Raw genomic sequence first — 18253 nt, 5'->3', positions numbered from 1 at the left:
GTTGGCTCCGGGTCTGGCTTCTTAGAAGAAGACTTTGGTGCAGGGGTCTCATCTGCAGATCTCAGCTGTTCCTTCTGTTTAGCTAGGAACTGCTGAAACATCTCCTGGAGGTCGGCTTTGGTCAAGTACTCACCTGCGGACTTGCGTTCGGGACTTACCTGTTGGCTGCGCTCCTTAAACCTTCCACTGTTCCGACCTGCCTGCAGTTGGTTTTGGTTGGGCCACTTCCTGTCTGATCGTCCAGACCTAGGCGACCAATCAGCACCCCCCTTCCCCTGTTGAGGAGATTGGGACTGCTCTCGCGGTTTAGCAGGTCTAGGTTTAGCAGATTTTGGCTTAGTGGGTGGAGCTTCTGTGCCTTCAAGCTCCAAACGCGGCTCGGTGTCGGGAGCTAGGTGCATGACGCGGTGATGTGCGTCAGGCTTTTGGGGCTTTCCGCCGGCTTCCCAAGCCTGTTGAGCGTATCTCCTAATCTCCTGAGTTGTCAGTTTCTTCATCCGACAATACATTGAGACTTCGGAGCGAACACACTCGTGCAGGTTGTGAATGAACAGGGATCTGAAGGCAGGGTCTTCCTCGAGCCCAGGGCCGTTTCGACCTTGGAAATAAGCACTTTTGAGTTGGCGATAATACTCTCTGGGGGGTTCGTTCCTCCCGTGTTTGATGGAGAAGGCCCCCATTGTAGCTGACGCAGAGTCTGCATACGTGGCGTATTCATCCCTCAACGCTCGGCAGAGCGAGGAGTACCGATCTCGAATGTCAGGTGGTAGAGTTTCCATGAAACCGTGCACCGTTCTAGATGTGGTTTTCCAAATTAGCTTGAGCTTTTCCCTTGAAGAGGGTGCTGGAAGATCAAGCAGACAACGTTCTATCTCCCTGAGATAATCGTCGACATTGGATTCATTGGTGTTAGGATCAAAGCGTTCTATGTCTTTAGCTAGCGCTTCAATTTGACGTACACGGAGCCCTGACTCACGGTACGGCGCGTCATCCTCGGACTCTGACCCACGGTCTGTCTCAGAGGGCGCTGGATATCGCTGGTGTGCTCTGGGCTCCCAATGTTGACTCCTGGGGCCCAAATCGGGGTCCGGCATGTTGTGGCGGGCTGCTGGCACGTCACGTGGGTGTCCTGGGAGTTCCTCCTCCCGGGGCACGTCTGCGTAGTGCAGCCTGCGTCTTTCAACTGGGGCTTCTGCGTAATACGCTCTGTCCGGGTACGGACTAGCGTAGGATGCTTTGTCCTGCAGCTGGTTATCGGCATGCCGAATACCGGAGTAGCTAGGATGGGTGGCTGGTGGAGGTGCAGGTTGGGCTTGTGCATAACCCCTGCCGGCACCTTGCACCCTTCGTGGACTGGGGGAGCGGTCTAAATAGAGGTGCCGCTCAGCTAGTTGACTTCTCACTGATTGAGAAGGCCGTGAAGATGAGGGTGGTGGTCCAACCTGGGGTTCGAGGGCGAACTGCCCTCGGCCCCTAGGTGGTCCTGAATGCCCTAGAGTGTGTGTAGGGAACGGGGCTGAAGGTTGGGACGGATAAGCTTCATCTCTCCCCTGCGGCGTGCGTCCGTCCAGAGAGTCATGGTGTTTCCCCCCTTCCCACTGTCTGTTGTCATCAGCAGAGGGGGACGGGGTCTCCTCCCCATCTTCCCCAGAATCGGTGCTGTCTTCCTCCTCATCATCCTTCTGCCTTCCATTTTGCTGCCTTTCAGCTAGCATGCTCTGGAGCTTCATGATCTCTCGATCATGTTGGAGTTCTCTCTGATAGAGGATCAAGGCTAACTTAGCTAAGTGAACCTGGATTGGTTTTGTACCATCCGGGTTTTCTATTTGATCAATTACAGCTTCTAGCTCGTCGCTACGCTGTTCTTCAGTGAAATCCCTAGAAGGGTAGTCGGGTTCTCGAGCAACCGCGACCAGTTTGGACAATATTTGTCCAGAAAGTAGGCCAGGTTCATAGTCGTGGGCCGCAGCGCCACCTGGTTGCTGGGAGTTGGTCAGTTCACTACTCTGTCCCTCCATTTAACAACCGAACCAAAAAAAGCCTAGTAGAGCTTCTGCAGATAGCTCAAAACTGCACCTTTTGGCAGCAAACTACTAGCTTTGTAGCAGAAAAACACTAAATTAACCTTTGTGCGCACAGGTTTTAGCGTTTTAAGATTGCACGGAATGCCGTGACTAACGCCTAAAATACTATTCCTTTCAGTATTTTAGCAAAAGCTGGTGCGCTGCCGTAGCAACGTCTTACAACACTTGCAGTGTTAAATATGCTAGTTATTCCTTCAGAATATTAGCAAACAGGGTGTTATCAGTCTTTGAGTGAAGGTTTCAGTTAGTTACAATAGCCACTGTGAGTTAAAGTCGCTAAATTAGCAGTTAATTTTAGCCTAAAAGGGTTAGTCAGAATTACTTACACACTGCACCTTTAATGAAGAACTGAATTTTAACCTAAAAGGTTAGCCAGAATTAATTACACGTTGCACCTTTAAGGAAAAACTGAATTTTAACCTAAAAGGTTAGCCAGAATTAATTACACGTTGCACCTTTAAGGAAAAACTGAATTTTTAACCTAAAAGGTCAACCAGAATTAATTTACACGTTGCACCTTTAAAGAAGCACTGAGTTACTGGTGAGAGTTCGATGCAGCTTCCTGCTCAGCGAAATCAGCACCACTCTGTTGCTGGTTCAAGGCTGAACAACTGATTATTTTTAATTCAGGCTCTTTGGATTTATTTGTTTGTTTGTGCCGGATAGAAATCTCTGTGTATCCTAGCCTCACACGGGCTGCACCAATTAATGTTGGGGTTATTAGGAGCGAACAATTCGTAAGCTTTAACTTACTTTTGGATTCTTCAATAAATTCTGTAAATATGGGAATATTTACTGATTTATTAATTAATTACGATATTCTTAGATATACGGGGCACCATTCCCCTTTAACCGGGGAAAAATGAATCCAAAACTCTTATCAGTCTTTCTTGAAGTTCGTAGAATCCTCGGAGCAGAGACTTCTCTTCGACACAACAAAGCTACTGGAGACGAAAATCAGAATTTTATAACGTTTAATTAACAATTTGTCAAATGAATAAACAGTGGCATAAATGAATAATAACCATGTGATATAATAAAAGGATGTATATTCAAAATAATGTTCGAGGTGTTTTGTGTGTATGTATGTGTGTGTGTTTCTAAAATGGAGTCTGTATGCAAGATGGCTGACCCCTTTGTCTGGCTAAAGTGTGGGTGGCAACATGCACTTTAACTTCCAAAGCACTTAGAATCAGTAGTAACTTAACCTTAAATCACTCAAAACATTTCAAAGGATCATGAAACAACACAAAAGATTAATCACAAGTTAATATCTTTTAGTTTATCTGCCTGGCCATGGCCGAAAACATTTAAAGATACCAAACAATGATCAATAAGCAGTTTATTTATTCAAAATGACCCGGCGGACGTGTTTTGGGAGCGAAAGGGGAAGACACGAAGCTACTTTTTAAGCAATAGCGCGGTTTTATTGCTTATTCTGGACTATAGAGGAAACGGGAGGAGAAAAGGAGAGAGAAAAATGAGTTTTCTGATCACCAGAAGAGCGAGGCGTCCCTCACTGTTTTGATTTTACGGTTCTCCGTGTTTCTCCGCAGTTTTCAGCGTCATCCGTCGGTTTGATGCTTTCTCCGTTGTTTGGCTCCACGAGTGTTTCTCCACGGGCTGGACACAAAGAGAACGAAGTTTCTTTTGGGCTGAGTTTGACAACTTACAGCGTCTCTGAGAGCTGGATGGAGCTCCGCTCGTTCCCAGTCAGGTCCCGATGGAGTTGGAGTGGTTTCCAGCGGTTGCGTGGCTCAACTTGGGCATTTAGAGCTTCCGCGTGCTCAAGTTGTCGGAGCGTTCGACAAGCGTGTCCTTACCGCCAGGTATCCTGGGCAAAAGAACGAGGTTCCTTTGTCTTTCCTGATGATTTATAGTCTTAGTTCGCGGGAAAGCTCCGCTGACTCCCACACATGCACAGAATGTGTTTCTGGTATTAGGCGGTGATGTCATCACAATGCTTCCGTGTGCAAAGCATCATGGGAAATGAAGTTTCTTGGCGCTGATGTGATTATTTGCTTTTCAGAGCAATTTAAGCACAGTCATTTTGGAGAAAATCACTGCATAGTAATTTCCTTATGAGGTCAGACCCTCAACAACTGCTCTTTGTGGCTCAAATCTGGAGTGCAGTCTAAAATTATTGAAAAATATTTTGACTGTATAATTTCAGACACAATGGACTCCACAATCCTTTCACTGATACAGTCAATGATTTCATTTTGGATGATTTTTCCAAGGTATGATGTGTGGTTCGCTCCTCCTTCCACTTTGGCAACGTGCTCCTTTAGGACAGGATCAAACTGAGCCATGAGCTCCACTTCTTTCAGGAAGTCGCCATTGTTGGGAGCATTTAATCTGTCAGTGGTTCCCCTGAGAGCAATGTTGCGCTTGGCCAATGACTGGATGATGGCAACCAACCTGGTAAGCACCTCACGCCACCTTCTTCTTTCTGTTTTTATTAGTGCCATTTCCACTTTGTCTATTGTTTTGCCCGTTCTTATACGGCTCTCTAGTTCCTTCCACGGTCCCATGTTCTTGGTGTGTTCTGGACTATTTTCATGCATTTTAAGAGTCTCACTACAGTTTTTCCAGTAGTTAAACCCATGCCTACTTAATTTAAATGCTTTCTGGGAGAAGAGCTTGCAACAGAAACAGTATAAACTATCCCTTTTGGGTGAATACATCAACCACGTTCTCTTGATTTTCTCCCCATTCACTAACTGTCTGTGGACGTGGTGATGGAAACTTCTTCCGTCCTCATTTTTGGGGAAAGTGAAATCTGGTTTTACCTCATAAGGTCCTCGACTAACTAATTCACTTTTCACTGCATCAGTCAACTGCTGTGGCCAGTCAGCAGGATCCATGGGGCCAGCAGCTCGTACATGTTCACAGACATCTCTAGAAGCTGATGATGGTGTCTCTTCAGGCTGTTGGATTGGAGCAGTACTGAGTCTGCTGGTGTTGGGTTCTTCTTCTGTGTTACAGACGCTGTCTGTTTTGTGGCCACAAGATGGCCTCGGTGCTCCTCCTGTTCTCCTGGCTCCAGCTGAGCCAGGTGTTGCTAATCCCTCAATCAGGGAGCTTCCTTTAAAAGGCAGCTCCCTCTGTCATTCGAGGAGGGAAGCTTAGCAGAGGCCTGAGCGTTAAAGCTGGTGATCCTCTTTTCCCTCCTAGAGCTGACTTATTAAGTCTTGTTGTGTAACCTGTGTGGTCTAGTTATTCTTCCTCGAATAGAGCTCGTTTACGTTTCTATTTAGTTTACTCGTTAAAGAGTTCAGCTCACCCCTTTGGTGGAGCCTCTTGCGTTCATCCTAGTCTTTCCCTTTTCCCGGTTTGGTCCCGGCGTTTTGAGTTTAGTAAAATATACCCAGAGTGGATGATCGTTTGTTTATTAGTATTTATTGTTAATTACCCAGTATTTGGAAGATCTTTGTGTTTGGTGTCCTAGTATTTGTTTCCTGCTCATTTCAGCAGCACTTTTAGTTAATAAACCTCCTTCAAGAGAGTAACCTTTGGTTGTCCTGTTTACACACATTTTTCTTTACGCCCTCAAACACCATCATCTCCTAGACGAGCTGGGGGCCGTAAAAGAGTGGGGGCTCGTCTGGGATTTTTTGTCATATTTTGTACATTTATTCCCGGTTTACCATCTATTTTGTGTTTCTGGACTAACCTTGTTTCCTCTCTTGGAGGTGGAGCGGACGTCACCATGGCAACCTTTGACTTGCGGGCTTTTGTGGAGGCTCCCTCGCGCCGGCTGCTGGAGCGTTGCAGAAAAGCCGACCTGCAGGAAGTAGCTGCCCACTTCGATCTGGTTGTCCCGAAATCGCTCCCGAAAGACGCTCTACGGAAGTTCGTTGTGGACTATTTGGAGGCTCAAGAGATCCTTCCGCCTCCTTCTGAGACCGGCTCACGCCCTTCATCGCCTCCGGTGGCTCCAGAAAAAGAGGTCAAGCCAGAAGAATCCTCTTCCGGCTCACCGTCGCCAGATCTGAGTCCTTCGACTTCTCCACTCAGTGGAGCTCGCCTGAAGCTCCGGCTCGCTCGCCTGCGCTTTGAGGCTGATGAACGCGCTCTCGAACGGCGGTTACGCCACGAACTGGATTTAAAAAGACTGGACGCTGAAACTCAGCTTAAGATGCTCGAGATCGAGCTACGCAACAAAAAGCCCGTTCCTGACGCGGCTTCGACTTCATCCCAGGAACCTGATGACTCGTCTGCCTCCCATGCGGGGTTTCGCCCAGATCCAGTGACACCCGCCAGTTCGCCGTTACGAACGACACCGTTTGATGTCAGTAAATGCATCACGCTGCTGCCCCAGTTCCGGGAGACAGAAGTGGACGGCTACTTCCTTGCCTTTGAGCGGATCGCTGCGACGCTGCAGTGGCCTCGCGAGGTCTGGCCTCTCCTCTTGACTTGCAGGTTAACAGGTAAGGCCCTTCAGGTGGTGTCAGCTCTGTCTCCAACAGACGGAGCAGATTACGACAAGGTGAAGTCAACAGTGCTCACGGCTTATGAACTAGTTCCTGAAGCCTACAGACAACGCTTCAGATTCGAAAAACCACAGGTAAATCAGTCGTATGTTGAGTATGCCCATTTAAAGTCTGTGTTGTTTGAGAAATGGTGTTCTGCTTCGCATATTTCCTCATTGTCTGATCTAAAGGAGCTCATTTTAATAGAAGAGTTCAAACGACATCTGCCTGAAAAACTGGTTCTTTATTTGAACGAACAGAAAGTGAATTCTTTCTCTGACGCTGCTCTCCTCGCCGATGAGTTCTCCCTCACTCACCGGGTCAGTGAGATTCGTACTGACGCGAACTGTGCATTCAGACCTAATGTAAGAGTAACTCCGCCCTCAAATTCTGAAAAACCAGAGTGTTTTTACTGCCATAAACGTGGCCACGTCATCCGTGATTGTTATTCCTTGAAACTGAAGAACCGTAGAACCGGAAGTTCCCCAAATAAGGACCGAACTGAAATAGCTTGCTGTGACAAAACTAACGCTGAAAAGCCCAGTCCCTGTTTTAAGCCATTCCTTTCAGAGGGTTTTGTCTCTCTTCCGGGTTCTGAATCTGACTCAAAAGTTGTTATTTTGAGAGATACAGGAGCTTCCCTGACTTTAATAAAAAGAAGCTTGCTGCCGTTTTCTGAAAATAGCCAAGCCGGCTACTCGGTGATGCTACAAGGTATCGAGATGGGAGCTGTCTCGGCCGAAATGCACCACATTAAACTGACCTGTCCCTTAGTCTCGGGTGATTTTCTGGTTGGGGTGTTGGACGAACTCCCTACAAAGGGAGTTGATTTGATTTTAGGAAATGATGCTGCTGGAGGTTTGGTCGTACCTCTGCCTGAACTCATTTTAGAACCCGAAGTTCATGATGATGAAGGCCCTCTGCCTGCTTGTGTGCTAACTAGAGCTCAAGCTAAAAAGGATCCGGAGATAACTCTCCGTGGTTCTGTGTTACATCCTTTCCTGTTAGACGACAACTCCATTGCAGATACCACTGCTGTTATGACGCCCCAGGTTGCTGTAAACTTCCCTATAAGCTATGATGCTTTGGTAGCAGCTCAGAAAATGGACAAAACTCTCCAGCCTTATTTTTCACTCGCTGCTGGTGATGCTAAGCCCTCAATAGGGAAAGCTAGCTACATAATAGAAAATGAGGTTCTGCTCCGATATTGGGACCGGCCTTCTGCTGAAGGTGCCGAATGGGGAAAAACAAAGCAGATAGTTGTGCCTGAAAAGTTCCGCTCTCCCATTTTGGCGTTAGCACATGAATGTGAGTGGTCCGGCCACTTAGGCATAAACAAAACCTACGACGCTATATTGCGCCATTTCTTTTGGCCTGGTTTAAAGAAAGACGTCTCAGGCTTTTGTAAAAGCTGCCCGACCTGTCAAAAAGTAGGGAACCCGAATCAGACCATTCGGCCTGCTCCGTTACATCCTACTCCTGTCATTAGCACTCCTTTTGACCACATTGTTATTGATTGTGTGGGACCTCTTCCTCCCTCCCGAACCGGAAAGAAATATCTATTAACCATAATCTGTTCTGCTACCCGCTTTCCTGAAGCCGTGCCTCTGTCCTCCATTACTACAGCTAATGTAATTAAAGCGCTGACCGGTTTCTTCTCTGTATTTGGTTTACCTAAAATCATTCAGTCCGATCAAGGTACCAACTTTACCTCACGCATTTTTGCTCAGGTGGCTAAGACCCTAAATATACAACACCTGAAATCTTCTAGTTATCACCCTGAAAGTCAGGGAGTTGTTGAACGGTGGCATCAGACTCTAAAAAGTATGTTGAGAAAATACTGCCTCTCCACTGGACGATCTTGGGAAGATGGTCTTCCTTTTGTTCTGTTTGCCGCCAGAGACGCTGTTCAGGAGTCCACCGGTTTCAGTCCACATCAGCTCGTGTTCGGTCACACTCCTCGGGGGCCCCTAAAGGCTCTAAAAGAAAAGTTTTTGTGGCCCGTTCCTCAAACCGGGACCAATGTTCCACTATATGTGGAAACCTTTAAAAAGAGACTGAGAGAAGCAAATCTCTTTGCTCAACAGCACCTCGAAGACGCAAAACTAAAGATGAAAAGAACCTTTGATAGAAAGGCTGTACCCAGAACCTTGCAACCAGGGGACCAGGTCTTGCTTCTAAGTCCTGTTGTTGGATCTTCATTAGCTCCGAAGTTCGAGGGCCCATTTGTCATTCACTCCAAACTGAATGAGTGTAACTATGTGATTAAAACTCCCCTTTTGAGAATGAAAACCATGGTCTGTCACATAAATAGATTAAAACTATTTCGTGTTCGAAACCCGGTGATTCAGCCTTGTCTTGCCTCTACCGAAGTCGCTTCTCAGAAATCTGAGGTTTCCTCAGATGATCCTGTGCCGTGGAGTCCAAGTCCTCCGATTACTCCACGCCTCTGTAATTCAGAAGCGCTCGCTAACCTAACCTCCAGTTTGGGTCATCTCGCCTCGCCCCAACAGAGGGAGCTCTCGCTACTGATTCATTCCTTCCCTGAACTGTTTTCTGATGTTCCCAGCCAAACTCATCTCATAACCCATGATATAACTCTGACTGATTCCGTCCCTGTTCGTTTGCATCCTTACAGGGCTAGCCCACTGAAAAGAGACTTGATGAAAGCTGAGGTAAACTACCTCTTGGAACACGGCTTAGCCAAAACCAGCTCCAGCTCCTGGAGCTCGCCCTGCTTATTGGAAAATAAGCCTGATGGAACCTACCGGTTTGTTACAGACTACAGAAAATTAAAAGCAAAAACGGTTCCTGACTCGTTTCCTCTGCCTCGCGTCGAAGATTGTGTTGACAGTGCTGACAAAATCCAGGCCATAGTTTCTTTTCCTCCCCCTACCACTCGGAGGGAACTGCGTCGGTTCCTGGGAATGACGGGATATTATAGATGTTTCTGTAGAAACTTTTCAACTGTCGCTAAACCATTAACCGACATGCTGTCCACTAACATTCCCTTTTCCTGGACCCCAGACTGTCACCAGGCTTTCCTTTCTCTCAGAAACCTGCTTTGTTGCGCACCGATCCTGGCTGCTCCTGATCTGTCCGGCCCTTTAAAATCGAGGTTGACGCCTCTGACGCCGGAGCAGGAGCTGTTCTCCTCCAAGAGGATGCTAACGGACTTGATCACCCCGTCTGCTATTTCTCCAGGAAGTTCAACCAATCACAACGCAACTACTCTACTATAGAAAAGGAAACTCTGGCTTTAATTTGGTCCCTACAACATTTTCATGTGTATGTCTGCAGCCATTTCACCACTGTTGTTTTCTCAGATCACAACCCGCTGACCTTCCTCCACCGCATGTTCAACTCAAATCAACGCCTAATGAGATGGGCTCTCCTCCTCCAGGAGTTCAACATTGAGGTCCGCCACAAGAAAGGAGCAGACAACATGATGGCCGACGCGCTATCCCGATGCCACGCGGATTGAGGCTCCCTAATAGATTTTGTTTTTGGTTTAGCTGTAAGGATCTCCCTTTAAGGCTAGTGTTGGTAGCGAAAGCTACCATCTCGGGAACACTCCGCAGCGCTGAGGATCAGCGCAGCGCGATTTTATGTGTTTAATCAGCCCGCCTTCCGAGATCCAGGGATTTTAGTTAGTTAGTTAGCTGTTTTGTCTAGTTAGTTAGTGGGAGCGCTCTTGTTTCAGTGGCAACAACAAAAAAAAAAAAAAAGATTTTAGTTGTTGTTTTGAGGGGGAGGGTGTTACAGACGCTGTCTGTTTTGTGGCCACAAGATGGCCTCGGTGCTCCTCCTGTTCTCCTGGCTCCAGCTGAGCCAGGTGTTGCTAATCCCTCAATCAGGGAGCTTCCTTTAAAAGGCAGCTCCCTCTGTCATTCGAGGAGGGAAGCTTAGCAGAGGCCTGAGCGTTAAAGCTGGTGATCCTCTTTTCCCTCCTAGAGCTGACTTACTAAGTCTTGTTGTGTAACCTGTGTGGTCTAGTTATTCTTCCTCGAATAGAGCTCGTTTACGTTTCTATTTAGTTTACTCGTTAAAGAGTTCAGCTCACCCCTTTGGTGGAGCCTCTTGCGTTCATCCTAGTCTTTCCCTTTTCCCGGTTTGGTCCCGGCGTTTTGTGTTTAGTAAAATATACCCAGAGTGGATGATCGTTTGTTTATTAGTATTTATTGTTAATTACCCAGTATTTGGAAGATCTTTGTGTTTGGTGTCCTAGTATTTGTTTCCTGCTCATTTCAGCAGCACTTTTAGTTAATAAACCTCCTTCAAGAGAGTAACCTTTGGTTGTCCTGTTTACACACATTTTTCTTTACGCCCTCAAACACCATCATCTCCTAGACGAGCTGGGGGCCGTAAAATTCTGTGAGAAAAAGAAAACACACACACACACACACACACACACAAAGCAACTTAAACCTTCTGATGCATGAATTACTTAAGAACAGTGCCACTTTCACATTCAGTATTTTACTTCCTCAGTCATGTGCAGTGATGCTTTTCATTATTTTTAATGATACTGGACTTTTTATTTTATTTATCTTTTTTATCTGTTCTATGAAAACATGAATGCAATTACCAAAAACAGGTGAAAGTGAGTGCATCCATGGGGAATATATGAAATAAATTATGTCTCACTCTCAGGTGCTCTTCAGCATCAAATAAATTGTAGAATATGAGGAAGAAGAACCGGTGATCCGAGGCACTCTGCAGGATTTCATTTATTAAACAAGGAAACGCCAACTAATGTCACGAAAACTAATGTCCATCCTTTTTTACAAATTTACAGCCTAATTGACAATGACATCCTTAAGTAAGGAGACAATTTCAGATATGTATGTTCAGATTATTTAATATTCTCAATGCTAAATCAATGCTGCACTGATTGTGCCAAAAACACGTGTCTGGTGTGGATTTAAATAAATTAATTTTGCATATCGATACATGTGATAAGCCGTTTAATTTGAAAAAGTCAGTTTCTACTGCTGATTACAAATAGCCTAACAAGTAACTCACTCACCTGGTTCTAGATGCTGAGACTGTAGCCCAGTAAATGTGCTTCTGCTGCTGCGTGATGCCTGGATGTAGACGCTGCAGCGTAAACAAGAAAGAGACGGTATAAGATGTCATGCTGTGTTTAGGCAGTTCTCACTCCCCACCGGGCCAGGCTGCAGCGGGGCAGTCCCCACCACGGCCGCTGCGGCGCCGCCCGCCCGATGTGTCGGACAAAGTGAAAGTTTGCTACACCCACACGTTCTTCTGATATACAAATATTAAATTAATATTGTATGCCTACTTAAAACTTGAAACAAAGTTCATAAAAAGCCTGCGATCATATTCCAAAAACCAGTAAAAAATCTTACATTCTTCATCATCACAGTGAGGCTCAACAGGTGTAGAAGACAGTCCCGCCCCCGTGGTGTCCACAGGTGCCTGTCGTGGCTGCAGATATTGTCTCACTGCATCTGGACATGACGATTCAAAAGTAAAATGAATTGGTTAAAGTTATGAGATACTGTGTTGTGTATGTAAACAGCTAGCGAGGGTCCGTCCGTGGACCGTGTGTGGCAGGAGAGGCAGTTAGCTACAATGCTAAAGCAAAAAGTTCCTTTGCCAAATTTATAAAGTCTACATACCTCTGCTTTGGGCCCGTTTTTTTTTCTTCCTCCTTCCGTCGCTTTCGGAATGCTGATCCTGATGGCTTAGGTGTTCTTTTCATCGTAAAATATCAAACGTTTAAACGCGATGACATTGACAACACGATGTCCTTCTACAGCGCCAACCATGCACTTGATCTACGGCACCCTTAACGGTCAAATGCTTCGGAGCGGTGGCCCAAGCAGGAGCTCGTCATGCAGCCAGATCATTAGAATTTAAATATTGATGTTTTAATTTCATGTAATTTCAGAGCAGAGTGAAATTTTGAGTATGTAGAGAGTGCATTTCATATTACAAACATACATTTAATCAACTTTTTTTTTTATTTTTTTTTATTTTGCGCCCTATCCATCAGATGGTGCCCCAGGCGGCCGCCTGTGTCGCCTGTCTGCAAAGCCGGCCCTGGAACCGAGAAAGCCCCTTTCTCTGTCAGAGAAAAAATGAAATATGCACAATATTACCATATATGCATAATTTCTCCACCAAATTGATTAAAGTTTACTTTGTGTGTAGACACAATTATTATTTTAACAAGAAATGCAGCCAGGATAGATAATCAATCAAACAAACAAAAAAGATGTGGTAAAAATCCTAAATTATGTTTACATTTAGTTTCAGCCATTTCTGATGGAAATGTTGATTTGGAGTCCTGACTAGCACAAAAGTGTGACCAAATTAGCTTCACGCTTACAGTGGCTTTAGTTTTTTCCTCCTGACATTTTGTTGCTGTGAAGTGGAAGTCTCCCTGAGCACAACACATCAGAAAAAACAAGAGGCCAAGAGATCCCCGTTCAGTAATAATACTCCACCTGTCTTCCCTTCCTGTGATTCTGACTGTGCTCTCTACATGGGTTACAAGCACTTTGACTTGCGAAAGTGGCAGCAATTTTAACTGTCTGCTGTGCTTCCTCAGCCGTGCGGCTCACCTTGCAGGCGTTCTCTGGAATGAAAAGAGCAGAAAGTGACCTTGAGTGACCCCACTTTCTGTCAGAGCCAGTGTCCCAATTACACTCCCAGTTTTAGTACCTCCCATTCTTCCAGGCTTTTATAGTAAAGTTGGAGTTGTTCCCTGCAGCTGGAGGCTTTAAATCAAGGTAAGAGATGAAGGCATTTAATAGAAGACAGATCATCTCCACATTGTTTGTAATGTTGAATTTAAAAGTTAGGAAATTCAGAAAAGAAAGCATTTCCCCTGAACAGGACACTAGTCCATCACAGGGTTATGTAAATACAGATACCTGTTCATGTGCAAACTGACATCTGAGGTCACACTAGCATCCCCAAATAATGTAGCATGCATGTTTTCGGACTTTGGGAAATACCTGGGTACCACTTAGCCACAGAAAGGGATACAGGGACAATGTACAGCCAGGGAAGGTGGGTAAAAGCAGATGCAACAATACACACAAGTCATGGGTTTGTTAGAACCTTGGTGAGGGGTTTATAAAGCACCCTCTTCCAGATAACATTAGTGATTGGATGTAAATATTGTCGCCTGCTTTCCTGCACTCAACTCTGACATGTAAAAGTATTCCATTGCACCCTGGTGCCTACCAATCTTCTGCCTCAGAAGTCATTATTCAGCGTTTCACTTTGCATTTGCCATCATCAGGTTCAGGAACAAAATCCAGAAGGATCAGAGACAACTCAATGGTATTAATGGTTTCTAAAGGAAACGGCAAAAACTATTAGTTTCACTTGTGATAATTATCGTCTTTTATGCACTTATTGAGTGACCTGATTTTACTTTGTTGCAAAAAAAGAAAAAACCTTCATTAGGTTAATAGGATTTCTTCATTGGTTATGTTTAGCTAATCATATTGTGATAATTCACTAAAATATGTATGCAGATCAGTCTGATTTTTTTCCAGTCTGATCAGAATATCGTCAATTTACACTGTAACTAAAATGCATCTCATTTCTAAATGGTTCTTTATTATGACTGTTTTGATCTTTTTGACGTTTTATTGTCACTATACTTAAATTTAAACACTTAATGCATCCAAACACATATCTATCAGTGGGCTAGTTGTTTACTTCCATCAGTTCTGGTATCAGTCTCAGCATCTGTAATTGGTTTGGAGACGGATGTAACTTCTTTCTTGTGTATTTCACAAACCCAGTCCATGCTCACTGGTGATTGTTTCTCTGTGGTACTGGAATGCAATAGAATTACAACAGGATTTCATCAGTCCATTCACATTTGCCATCGGTTTGTGAAATTTAATTAGTCGTCCTTCACTCCACCACTCACATCATTCCTCTCGATGTCTGCTGTGCTGCTTTATTCCTCAGTAAGTCCGCTAATAAAGACTAATGTCAGAAACGCCTGTCAGTTTTTAACCCAGACTCCTCTCCACTGAATTATTACTAATGGAATTTAAATTAATATATTTTTTTATGTTTAAAGGCTTTCATGGGGGGTGTAGAACCCTAAGAAGGCGTTATACAAATACAGGTCATTTACCATTTAACAAGGCATTTTTTGTCTGTACTACAGCTGCTCACTGGATATTTTCTATTTTTCAGAAACCAAAGAGAAAGTTGAGGGTGACAATCCTAGTTTCTGAAATACCCAGACCAGCCCATCTGGCACAAACATCCAGTCCCACATAACTAAACTTTCATCACTATTGTGATGTACAAATTATCCCGAGTTATCTCTATTGTTAGGTTTAGACTCCTGAAGGACATACTGGCCACTTTCCACACTTTGCTACTTTCTTCTACCACTACTCTACACCTGAAATATTTCCTGTTATTTCAACTGTTAACGATGTTTTCTTTAAGTGTTTTTCTCCCCAGAAGAAGCTACAACGGTGTTCTGCTGAGCTGTCATAGCCTCATGGAAGGGGCCATCGGCTGCAAACCACTAAATATTCTCTCTCTCTTTTTACTTTCTCTAACATGGAAAATGCTACTACTAGTTCATCTGTTGAATTTATTACTAATTCACTCAGATAAAGACGATAGTTTAATTTGTTCAGAAATTGCAATGCATACAGCTCTAGAAGCACTAGTTGGTACAAATGTGTGCGGGTGTGTTTCTGCTACAGCTTTTCAAACCCCCAGTGAGTCACAGTGGATGGCTGCTCACACTGATCCAGGTTCTGTTGGAGGTTTCTTCTGTTAAAAGGGAGATTTCCTCTCCACTGTCTCTACATGCTTGCTTAGTATGAGGATTGCATTCAAGTCTCTGACACAACAAGTCACTGACTTGACGCAATCTGCTGGGAAAACTATGAAATAATTAGAATAATGAACTGAACTCAGTGCTCTGATAAGTAGGTTCTATTAGAATGTTTACTTTGCAGAGTGACTTGAGACGACTTTTTTGATTTGGCCCGATATAAATAAACTGAACTGAATGGAAATGTTTTACTTCAACAAGACATCTTTACTGTGTGTATTTGATGCAGGGGCCATTGGATTTTAGTTTGGTCTCTCAAAGGTTAATCTTATACTTGTTTCATTTAGATGTTATTTTTATCTTTATCGAATGAAAAGGATGGATAATAACCATGCATGTCTAAGAACACAGACTAGGGAAGCAAGTGGAGGAAAAAAAACTAAATTATTAAAAATGTATAAAAGCTCCAACAATCATGCTGAGCAACAAACTGAATTTTTTTTTTAACTTAGTGGGAGGTAAATTGCAAGTTATTGTCTGTGGAAGCTGGTTTTGAATGGAGTATTGTCCATTATTTAAAGAAACAGGAGAAAAAATTACTTTACATTCACTTTTTACTTTAGCGATGAAGTCCAACAGCATTGTCTTTGTCTGTTACAGTCTTGGCCACTTAAAATAGGCTAAATCCTCCTTCTCTGTTTTAAACTGTGAGGCCCAATCCCAATACTCACACTGTGTCATAAGGTCTTCTGTGAAGTGCACTTGGAGGAAGTGTGCAGTCAGGCTTCGAGTCCATAGTACACAAGTGTGCAAAGAATAGCCAAACTGGGACAGGGAGCATTGTGACATCGACCACAATGCAGTTTCAGTAAAGGCACTTCAGCCTTTGCCCTTGCAGCAACGGATTGTGGGTGATACCCTCTGCCGAAGTCTGCATCGATGCAGACTTAAGTGAAGTGCAGATCAATGGTGCAAAAGGGGCACGGTCAAAGGGCGCAAGTGTAGAAATGTGAACATTGGGATTGGGCCTGATGTAGTGAGGAGATGTAACTAAGCTGTTAGATCCATGCTTCATAACATCGGTTTTCCCCTCTTATTGTGCAGATGACGATATTATTTTAAAAAGCTTTCCTTTTAAACAATGAAGTACAATCACAAAATTCACCAAGATAACCATTAAAGGGAGACTTGGCAACTTTTTCATATTTTTAAACCATTTTCTTGAACCAGTATGTCCTAAAGTGACCCTTTATTGCAGGGGTATGCAATGCTGAGCCTGGAAGGCCGATGTCCAGCTTATTTTAGTTTTCAACCTTTTTCCACACACCTGATTTCAACCAGCAGGCTTCTGCAGAGCTTGATGAGCTGCTGCACAGGCGATTCGACCACTGAATCAGGTGTGTTGGAGCAGAGAAACCACTTAAACATGCTGGATACCGGCCCTTCAGGACTGGAATTGAATAGCCCAGCTTTACAGTGTTAATGAAATGTCACACAGACCCTCACGGTCCGGTCTGCTGGACTTTGGGTTATGTGCTTGAGCTGACATACCTGGTGCTGCAGTCTGCTTGCAGCACATTTCCTGCATGTTTTAGATCATAAACTGAGGATTTGTTTGATTTAGTGTTGAATCACTCCTGTAGACACTAATGAAGGCTGAGGAGACATTCCAGCTGTTAGATTAAGGTGTAAGAAGAGAAACGCACAGCAAGGAGACAAGTTTGGCTTTTGGTTCTATAAATGAACACTACAGGGTGCTAAAAGCAAGCCAAAACTGCCTAGTGTCCTTTTAAAGCTGATAACTGTTTCAGCTCTAAAATGGACTTATATTAATTGCAAAAGTATCTCACTCAAACATCCATATGAACAAAGCATTCCTGCTTCATGGCTTAATCCTTACAGTTTCATGCTGTTTTCTGAGTCCCTTTATTTTATTGTGTACACTCACAAATTAACACCCCTGTGGTGGCTTACAGGCAATAATGCCACAAATGAGTCACAGTGAAAATAAAAAAAAGCATGACAGAGCTTTATCAAATTTTGTTAAAGTTATTGTAAAATGCAAACCCATATGATGCACATCCTGTTGTGACATAAACCGCTCCAACAATTAACCCACAGTTAATTAGAAAATTTCCCTCCTGTAGTTCAGCTGGAGTAGACTGAATGTGCGGAGTGGTACAGTGGATGATTCATAGCACACTGGTAATCACACAAGTGCAGCAACCGAGATGCTTGAATTAATCACATCTTCATTTACTTCTCAGAAATTGCCCACCACAGCTTAATGATTTTGTCTTGTTTACCCAAAGAATTTAGCCTTTCACACACATTTGTCCTGAGCTGTTGTGTATGCTTGATGCATGCAGGTTTTACAAGCTCAGAAAAAGTTTTTATTACCTAGGAGCTTGCAGAAGAAGTGCAAGTTTGGTGTGAATTACAATGATAGGATTCATTTTCTATTCTAGGAGTTCAATTTAGTTTCAAGCTAATTTAAGTGAAAACCAATTTGTAAAAGGATGCAGAATAAATTTTAGTGGATAAAATACATGCATGGAAACACTCAGACTTTCTGCTCATAGCTATTGTTTGGGAAGAAACAAAGGATCGTTACCAGGAGAAAGCAAGAAGAAAAGTTTGTGTGTTTTTGCATTTTGACCCGTTAAAACCGTGTTTGCCTGAGGTTTTCTTGGTTCCAATCAAAACCTGTTGGGACATTATTCCTTCACAAGGACAAGGATATATAAAGAAAGGGTTGGTAATTTGTAAGCTATGCAGCAACTTTCAGCCTTCTGTTTTCTCCCGATGCGTGTTAATCTGAACCTGCAGTCAGAAACAAACCAGAACACTACAGCGCTGCAAAACCATCATGGATGCGAGGGATAAACCGCAACACT

At 44.0% G+C, this 18253-nt stretch overlaps 1 protein-coding gene across 1 annotated transcript; it reads right to left on the bottom strand.

The window, feature by feature from the left end:
- Positions 1–3159: 3159 nt before the first annotated feature.
- On the bottom strand, positions 3160–5016 carry LOC139069603 (zinc finger MYM-type protein 5-like). The gene has a single exon (XM_070550160.1). The coding sequence runs from the start codon at positions 4949–4951 to the stop codon at positions 4172–4174; it is 780 nt and encodes a 259-aa protein (XP_070406261.1). The 5' UTR covers positions 4952–5016; the 3' UTR covers positions 3160–4171.
- Between the last annotated feature and the right edge of the window lie 13237 nt (positions 5017–18253).

Source organism: Nothobranchius furzeri, chromosome 4 (genome assembly GCF_043380555.1).
Source record: "Nothobranchius furzeri strain GRZ-AD chromosome 4, NfurGRZ-RIMD1, whole genome shotgun sequence".
In the NCBI taxonomy this organism is placed as follows: Eukaryota; Metazoa; Chordata; class Actinopteri; order Cyprinodontiformes; family Nothobranchiidae; genus Nothobranchius; species Nothobranchius furzeri.
Note: the sequence above shows the minus strand (reverse complement) of the source record. Positions and strands in the feature narration are given on the sequence as shown.